The 9,967-nt window shown below is 38.4% G+C and overlaps 1 protein-coding gene across 1 annotated transcript; it reads left to right on the forward strand.

The window, feature by feature from the left end:
* Positions 1 to 2,554: 2,554 nt before the first annotated feature.
* LOC308620720 (high affinity immunoglobulin epsilon receptor subunit beta-like) lies at positions 2,555 to 9,104 on the forward strand (the record flags this gene model as incomplete). The annotated part of the gene is made up of 7 exons (XM_081240636.1): positions 2,555 to 2,616; positions 3,743 to 3,866; positions 5,205 to 5,339; positions 6,943 to 6,999; positions 7,526 to 7,681; positions 8,042 to 8,140; positions 9,006 to 9,104. 7 exons carry the CDS (start codon positions 2,555 to 2,557, stop codon positions 9,102 to 9,104), a joined length of 732 nt encoding a protein of 243 aa, XP_081096762.1.
* Positions 9,105 to 9,967: the final 863 nt, after the last annotated feature.

The raw sequence follows: 9,967 nt of genomic DNA on the forward strand, positions 1-9,967 counted from the left end.
AATATTTCTCTATTTCCGAAGTCATGTAAATGAAGAGACAGAGGTTTTCTCTTCAAGTTTGAACTCAGCTCTAGGCCTTTGAGAAACACTCATCTTGTTTCATAAATAATATTTTCTCATTTCCTTCGTTTTAATAACCAAGTTTCCCATGGAACACTGGGAGCTTGTATCAGTCTCAGCCTCTCTCACCTGTTAACCATATTTATTGAAGCCATACTTGGCTCTGGGATGTAGAAATGAGAGAGAGAGAAAGAGAGAGAGAGAGAGAGAGAGACTGGGATTCCTTTGGGAGTATCAGAAAATACCTCGAAGACATAGCAACTTTCAAGTTGCAACATGTAAATTCGTGCATGTTTAAGTGAATTGAGCATTCAGTTTGAGAAAAAAATCGTCAGATGGGATCTCAAAGTAAATTTCTTTTGAGTTTGGGGAAGTAAACCCAGTGTATATCTGAGAGAAGAAACTTTGCTTGTCAAAGAGGAAGCCAGATGATGACTGGGTGAAAAGCATGGACAGATGTGCTTCCAACAGGAGGAAACACATGCAGTGGGAGGGAAGTGTGAGCGCTATTATCGCTTCCTTTCCGTCAGAGGCATGGTTAAAACTCATCTTGATAATATTGCACCCACCAAAAAAAAAAAAGACATTTCGTCATAGGTTTCAATGTTTACTATTGTGAAAGATGAAAGAGTATGTCTATAAGGACCAAAAGTGAGGGCACAGAGATGATAAGCATCTCAGCAGGGGGTAAGAAGAAGATGCTGGTGAAAACTGAGATATGAAACAAGTTGAAGATCACGAGATACATCTCAGTTACTGATTTGCATGCTGCAAGCTTCTGTTGAAAATTCTCACAAAATAGCATTGTGTCCAAACACCACAGACCATCCTCAATGTTTCCTGTCTAAAACTCAAGTTTAATTTCTAATCATTCTCTGCAAACGTAATGAACTATTATAGACTACTCCCAGAAAACACCATAAACAGGCATTTTTTCAGGCCCTGTTTTAGCAGATGTGGTGTTAATTCCACTGAGGGAGAGGCAGATGAATGAAAACTCCTGAGGTTACCATTTGAAGTCTTGGCTCAGATGTGAACTTTCTCTGGGAATCTCTTACTTGACTTCTACATACCCTCTAAGAGGTAGAACTGTACATCCTCCTGTGTGTTCCAGCAGCCTCTGACATGTTGGTAATATATTATTTATCTTTGTTCTACTCTGCCAGATAATCAGCCAGACAAAGGCGGGGACCATGGTGTTCATCTCTGCATGCTCACAGTGCCTGACATGGAGCATTAAGTCCCTTTTGGAGGAATGTGTAAGTGAATGAGTTTCATTAATTTCAACAACATACTGGTCAGGCCCACCAATTCTGGAAGACACAGTGGGAGGATGGCACGTGGGTTAATACATTTTTGTTATGAAAGGTGTGCTAATATATCTTTTAGTGTCCCCTGTTCACACAAATATCTTAAGTTTCTTAGAGAAAGAGAAGAAATTTTTATCACAAACCAGAGAGACAGTACAGATGCACAGAGGTAAAATCTGTAGTATCTTTATAGTTTAATAAAGAGCCATTCAAGATTATGTCTATAATCAAACTGAAATAAAAAAGAGTCCCAAATCTGTGAATCTCACCTGTATATTCATTTTGCTATGGTCTAGTTAGATATGCTATTAAAATAAGCACGTCAGTTTAGCTCCAACCCTAATTTAGGCATATTGCTCAGGCCAAGGCTGCTTAGATCTACTCATAGAATTTGTTATGAAGTTCATGCTCCTCAGTGTTTCCATAGGCCCATCCTTGCCATCACAAAAATCAAGGCAGTAGAGAGTCAACCTAACTTTTTAGTAGACAACGGAGTCTTCAGTGTGAAAACTTCTTAGCTTTCACACTATCAGGAATGGTTCCCAGGCATTAGAACTCTGCCTGTCCAGTTTCTGAGACCATCTGCTACAAACAGCCATATAAACACTGTCCAAAAGACAGGAAGAAAGAGAAAGACAATAAATATTGAAGTCAAGGACAAATCCAGAGATTCAGAGACTGAGACACAGTCATACTTGCAAACTGTGCTTCAGCCTTAGATTATGTGTGAAGGCAAGTCTTCCAAGGACAATTGGAGAACTTCTGGCATAGGAATGGCTGAACCAGGTCACAAGCAGAGAAAGCACCAGGAGAGAAGCCAATCTCTTTATGTCCTGCGGTTCTCTCTCACCTTCTCAGTCCCCACTAAACCGACTCATTTTTAGGTTCTGTAAATCCTGCTGGTTTCAGGCAGAATTATCTTCCAGGAGTCTCAAATTTCCCCATTTCACTCTCATCCCTATTCAGTAGCCCACTCAATTTTGCTCTTCCTTATAACAAGAAAAGCCCTATTGATCTTAGCCAGGAAAATTATCTTTCTGACCAATGTCTTAAGCATGAAGATAGTTATCAGTGTCATGAGTCAACCCATCTTAACTGACCATCCGGAGACTCGGTGAGAGGGACCCCACCAAGGCTCATCGTAACACTGTTCTTCACCACCATAGAGCTCAGTTAATGAAAAAATGGACACAGAAATTGGGAGCAGAACAGATCTTGCTCTCCCAAACCCACAAGGGCCCACCAGGTAGGTACAGGTTATTATTTTTTTCTATTTCCAGTCACTTAGTGAACCAGAGGTAGTCACAGTGCTGGGGAGATGCCAAATCATGAACATAGGCATGGACCCATCAGGTTTAACTAAAATATAGAGTATAAAGAAGTTATTTGCTATACTTTTTCACTAGTTCTCTCTGGTTGATGGGGAAGAAGGTTTTTACTTAGCTTTTAAATTGGGAACAACTTAAGTTTTCTAACAAAAGAGGTTCATATTCTGGGATGGGGTAGGGGAGTTTGTGTTGGTTTGGCCAATTTTCTGTACGATGTTATGGAAAAAACCGAATGAACTTTTTCGCCAACCCATACTATCAGTAGCGATCTCTTGCCTATGTGTCTGATGTGTGTTAAGGGAGAGAAGCTTTTCAAAATGACCTTGGGCTTCTTTCTGGTTAGTCTTTGTGAATCTCAAGCTGTGGGATCCTGCCCCACTGTTTAGAGGGGAAATGTTCCCAGAGTGAAATCTGGTGGAGATGTGCATAGTCTAGTTTTCCTTCGAATACCAAAAATTAACACATGTTAAGACTTTCTTCTTAAAGGTTTTAGGAGAAACTAAAGACAGAGCTTTGGGAATCAATATTGGATTGAATATCATTGCAAAATATTGAGTAGACTCTGAAGACACAGTATTTCCAGTTAGCCTCCTCTGAGGATGAAAATAGGAATAGAGATCAACAAATCCTTCAAAACCATTCCTTTATGCACATGAAATTGAGTGTGTCATTGACAAAATATTTTCAGATACATTTCCGTTAAAAAGACTGAGAGATGCATAGGTAAACATGTCTGTTGGATTGTTTTTAGTTGTACGCATCAATACAGATTAATGAGAAAGAAACTGGTAATAATTCTAGATTAAGACTTGGCCTGGGTTTTTTTTTTTTCCCTTTTGTTCCATCTAATCATTGATGAGACAGTAATCTTGGCCACTAACTTGGACCCTCTGAGCCTCAAAATTTCTTGTACTTTACAATGAGGATTTTCATTGCAGGATTGTTTTGAAACATAAACAAGCACAATTCCGCTGTCAGTTGAGAGCATTGCACAGGGAGTTAAGAGAATTTTCTCATGGCTGCATTTCTGTTTAAACTTCATAGTGAGCCTGAAATTGAACTTTCAGTAGTATCTCTGCATGATAACGACTTACTGGAGAAAGCTGCTCCATCCCCACCACGCCAAACGTGGCTGACTCTTTTGAAGAAGGAGCTGGAATTCCTGGGGGTGAGTGAGCCTCCTCTAATCTCAACCAGAGTAAAGACTGGCTCTAAGAAAGTGTATTTGTTGGCATCCACATAGTTTCCCCACTCAGACTCATGAGGAGTGAAATACCTGGTAGACGAAAACTTGACACTTACTGCACCCTGTTGGGTAAAAAGAAGCATTTCCTCATGAAGACTAGGATAAGAATAGCAAATAGGACCTGTCAACTCTGGTCAGTTGCCAGTTTTTTTTTTATATATTTTTAAAATTAATTAATTAATTAATTAATTTTTTTATTAGTTTCTGCTTTATAACAAAGTGAATCAGTCATACATATACATCTGTTCCCACATCCCTCCCCTCATGCATCTCCCTCCCTCCCACCCTCCCCATCCCACCCCTCCAGGCGGTCACAAAGCACCGAGCTGATCTCCCTGTGCTCTGCGGCTGCTTCCCACTATCTATCTACCTTACGTTTGGTAGTGTATATATGTCCATGCCTCTCTTTCGCTTTGTCACAGCTTACCCTCCCCACTCCCCATATCCTCAAGTCCATTCTCAAGTAGGTCTGTGTCTTTATTCCCGTTTTACCCCTAGGTTCTTCATGACATTTTTTTTTAAAATTCCGTATATATGTGTTAGCATACGGTATTTGTCTTTCTCTTTCTGACTTACTTCACTCTGTATGACAGACTCTAGGTCTATCCACCTCATTACAAATAGCTCAGTTTCGTTTCTTTTTATGGCTGAGTAATATTCCATTGTATATATGTGCCACATCTTCTTTATGCATTCATCCGATGATGGACACTTAGGTTGTTTCCAGCTCCAGGCTATTGTGAATAGAGCTGCAATGAACATTTTGGTACATGCCTCTTTTTGAATTATGGTTTTCTCAGGGTATATGCCTAGTAGTGGGATTGCTGGGTCATATGGTAGTTCTATTTTTAGTTTTTTAAGGAACCTCCATACTGTTCTCCATAGTGGCTGTACCAATTCACATTCCCACCAGCAGTGCAAGAGTGTTCCCTTTTCTCCACACCCAGTTGATTAATATCATCCTGTGAAGGATTTATAATCTTTATCTTCTCTTAGATGGAAAGAGCCATTATTGATGTCCACCATGAGAATGTAAATAAAGACACAGGAGAAATGTACTGGCTATTCCTTCATTAAGTCGTGCCTACATAAATTCTTAGAGTGGACAGAGGATAGTGGAAAATATTGCATTTGGATACTTTCTCAGGACTGCCTTAGACACCAAAGCAATTTCTTACATTTCGCCTTGATTATAAGGAAATTGATGTAATCTTAGGAAAACGTCTTCTTATTTCACAAAACTTATGCATTTTTCTACAGGTAACACAAATTCTGATTAGTTTGATATGCCTTTATTTTGGAATAATCATCTGCTCCGTGTTCAATAATTCAGAATTTAAAGAAGACTTTTTTTCATCATTTAAAGTAGGCTACCCATTCTGGGGAGCAGTATTTGTGAGTATATGTCTACAATTGTCTCTGAAATAACACTGTACATGGCTTTTCTTTTATTCAGATCAGATCTGACCAATTGTTTATTCTAGTATTTAGAATATATGAATATATTCTAATATGTAGATGGAGATATGTAAATATACCTACATATTTGCAGTTTACGAAGCACTTTGGGTTGAATATGCTAACACATGTTTATCAGATGAGAAACCTGGGATTAATAAAAGTTAAACATGTTACCCAAGAGGCATTTAGCTAATAAAAATTGAAACTAAACTTTCAGAAATCAATTTCAGGAAAATTTCCCTAACACTATCCGTCAATAAAGTTATCTTAGTGAAGGGAGGGGGAAGAGGTTGCTGAGGTGAGGAGAACAAGACTGACATCTGAGGAACTTCTACTGTGCCCTAGAAACTCTTTTAGGTGCTTTCTCATTGTATCTTTTTTAGTCATTGTACTATTTAGAAACTAGATGGCTGAATGAGCTCACAAAAATATATAGCTTTATTGAAGTATAACTGACATACCATAAATGGCACATTTTAAGGTATACAATTTGATAAATTTTGACACATGTATACACACGTGAAAACCTTACCACATCAATATAATGAACATACTCACAACTGCCAAAAGTTTCCTTGTTTCCCTTGGTAACCCTTCCCTTCCTCAACCCCTGTCTTCCCATCCTCAAGCAATCACTTGTTTTTTGTCACTATAGATTAGTTTGCATTTCCTAGAGTTTTATATAAATGGAATTATACACCATGTTCTGTCTACTGTCTGGCTTCTTGCAGTTGCATAATTATTTTCAATTAATCCATGCTGTTTTTTGTATCAACACTTCATTCACAAGGATATATTATTTTAACCCTAATCACATTGGCTTGGCACTCTGCTAAATACTTAGGTCTCTGGTCACTCGTTCAAGACTCTCCTTGAACCTTTGCCATATTTTATTTGAAACTTCCTTACTGTCTTTTCATTTCAAACAGCTTATTCGATGTCTCTCAATTCATCATACAATCTGAATCTTTGGAATCCTGTTTTAATTTGTGCTATTAGTTGATATTTTCACTAGATCTTTCACCATATGCATTTTCATAATTACTATATGTCTATATGATACATGGCAGACTCTGGAGACAGACACACGTTTCTCGCCCAAAGGAGCTGACAACTATAACACACAAGTTGCTCATGAAAGCAAATGACTACAAACAAATTAGAGTAGTGTTATAATCATGCACCAGGGCTGCTGGAACTTACAATATTTAATAGTGACCCATGGACTGTCAGGGTTGGCATCACCTGGGAGCCTGCTAGAAATAAAGACTCTCAGGCCTCATCTAGGACTTACTGAGTAAGAGCACACTCAAGACTCTCGAATAATTCATATGTACATTCAATTTTGAGAAGCTCTCTATAGGAAATAAAGAAATAAAATAATAAAATTTAAAAATAAAAATAAATAAAAAGTAAAGGAGACCTTTATAGAATACCCACAACTTTACCTTCTACTTGGAGGATGGGGGTGAAAGGGACACAGAGGAGAACAGAGACCCACTGTGCTTTTTTTTTTTTCCTCCTCCCTTTTGAACAGTTTGCTACTTCTGGATGTTTGTCAGTCATGTCTGAAAAGAAACATGCAACATATCTGGTGAGTTGCATTCTGTCTTTGTCCATCCTTGAGAAGGTAAGAAAAATTTAATTTTGAGAGTCTTGAAAAAGATATGGCATCATCTCTTATGAGCGAATGTGGATATGTGATATTTTTCCAATCTACTTTGTATTTAATGTAATCACTAAAAATAAAATCATTAAAATACCAATTGTATCATTTAAAAACAATACATGTAACTACTTGGACACTTGTTGAAAAAATATCCTCACACATGCTCTGTCCTCATAATATAGTCCTATGATCAAATAAATGACTCATTTCCAATTAAGGAGTCTATTTGAGGAGAGACTATGAGTATCCATGTGGCTTTTCCTGAATGCAGTCCTAGCAAGAAAGTTATAGGTCCTTATTACACAAGTACATTTTCAAGATTTCCCTTTTTCATCTATATTTTAAATAAATGCAGAGTTTATTGGATATCTCCAGCCCTGAAATGCAGATAGGTTTACTGAGTACTGTGGCAGGTGCAGGACCAAGTCTAAATGTTGTTCTTTGTCATCAGCTACGAGGAAGTCTGGGAGCAAACACTGTCAGCAGCATAGCTGGAGGAATAGGAATCATCATCCTGATCATTAACCTAAAGAAGAACTCAGCTAATATCTACCATTGCCGGGATATTTATGAGAAAGACTTCTGCTTTGTGGCTCCTATTTCCACTGTATGTATTTCTTGTGGGAAGACTAAGATTCTAGGTCTTAATCTCAGTAAGACGCCTTCTTTTCCTTTCCATGAACGCAATCCTTTCTTGAAACCTCAATCACATAATGCAGTGTTCTGGAGGCTCATACCCAGAGATGTGCCAGCCTCCTTCCCCTGCCCCCCAAGCTGAATTCTGCAAGGGTGGAGTCATCTGCTTTGAGTAACCATCTCCTGGTTTTCCCATGTGTCATTTTATAGGAACTGGTCTTGAGGGTGGGTGGTCATGAAAACAAGGGTTGCTGTAAGGGAAAGTACTTCTGGGACACCTACCCTCTCACTCTACTTGTCTTTCTGGTTGTTGTTGGTTGTTATTCAACAGGAAATTGTGGCAATGATCCTGTTTCTCACCATTCTGGGGTTTTGCAGTGCTGTGTCACTCACAGTCTATGGGATTGGAGAAGTAATTGAAAGAAATAAGGTAGGCAGAGGCCTGATATTAAATCCTAAACAATAAGCTAAAGAATTTGAGCTTTGTTGCTTAAAAATATGGCCTGGGTTTCCTGCAACATTTCTTCCAGTTTCAGTATTCCATTTCTCCAAGTTTCAGTACTTTGATTTCCAAATCTCAAGTTTTGAATCAAATTTTCCACTCACAAATCTCATGGTATATTCCTGTGACTGAGAAGTTTAGGAAAATAGGATCTTCATCATTTTAGAAAATGTAGATGCTTTGAAGTTGATGAGCATGAGAGATAAATATACAGGTAGCAAGTGATGGAAACACTCAGGTATCTGGGCTTATTTGCTTTCCCAGAATAGTTCCATTATATTTGTTCCTGCTCTTTTTTCTTGGCTTTCACCTTCCCACTTGCTCTGAAACCTCAAGCTTGTCTCCTCCCTAATTCATGACTACCAACTGCATTTCCACTTGTCTTACCCATTTTACACCTTTGATGTATGAAAAAGAATTACCAATACTTGATGCACATACATTTACTCAGATTTTCCAGATAAAACACGCTCTCTCCATCTGTCCACTTGCCTGAAGCATTCAAGTCTGGCTGCCTTTTCTGATCACTTTCCTCCAGAGATAAGACAAGAGATATACCAAATTTCAGACACAAAATAATCTCACCAACTTCTCAATGACTGACAATTTCTTCTGAGCCCACTTGGCCAGACGATCTGGCTTGGTTTGTTAGAGATGGAGGTATTAATTACAGTGTAATGGGAGATGGTGAGATTCACAAAGGCAAAAGGAGATGAGATATGCCTCTTAAGAAAGTCTTCTCGTGGCAGGAAATTCTTGGTGATTGATACTGAATGATTTTTTCCCTCATCAGATTCCAGAAGATCGTATTTATGAAGAAGTAAAAATCTATGCACCAATTTACAGTGAGTTGGAACATGGAGGGGAGACAACTTCTCCCACTGATTCATAAGAATCATGAGTCCAGAACATTCTGATTCATAGCAAAGGATCTAGAAAGCCAAGATCTTTGTTTAAGGGACTACTGGCAAAATTTCAATTCTTTCTGTGACCTGCCAATTTTACATTATGATTTATTCTCCAGATGACAAAATTCTATTTTTGTTGTTTCCATTCACTTAAATCCCCCTCCATTTGTAAATACGATAGTCTCCTATTTTTCTTGTTTTCTGTTGCTGTTTCACACCCACCCCTTCTGGGACGTCAACAGAAAACAAGAAAAATAAGCATTTACTCTGTGCCTAGAACTGTGCAAATAGAGAAAACAAGAGGAAGGCTGGTTGAGAGTTGAGTTAAACTTAACAGTTTGGTAATATTTGTCTCTTAGCCCTTTTTAGAGTTTACAAGAGTTGCAGATGTATGTGATATATGCCCCCCACCCCTACGGGACTATAAGCACCTTGAGGGCAAAGTCCACTCAGCAAACATAAACTGAGAGCCAACTAAGTAAAGTTTTTCACATCTGTCTCTTTCACTTTGTGTATCCCAGTATTTTATCCATAGTGGGTGCTCAGTGTGAATTTATGGAGTGTAGGGGTGAATATTCAGGGAGGGTATATCACCAGGTCAAGACAGAGGTAGGGTAGAAAAGGAGAAAGAAATGATTCTGAAGGGAATTTGGAGGTGATAAGAAGACCAAATTGACATATATTAAGAATAGAGTTAGGAGGACAGTCAGATGGAGGTTTGAATAGAGATTCTTCAGGTATGTATTAAACATTTTGGTGGATCCGTATCAGGTTAGCAATGGATGCTTCCTGCTTGTGTTTGGTCTTATATGGACAAAACAACGTGGTATGTTAGAAGGATCACTGA

This window comes from Mesoplodon bidens (assembly GCF_964165515.1).
Source record: "Mesoplodon bidens genome assembly, chromosome: 7".
Classification (NCBI taxonomy): Eukaryota; Metazoa; Chordata; class Mammalia; order Artiodactyla; family Ziphiidae; genus Mesoplodon; species Mesoplodon bidens.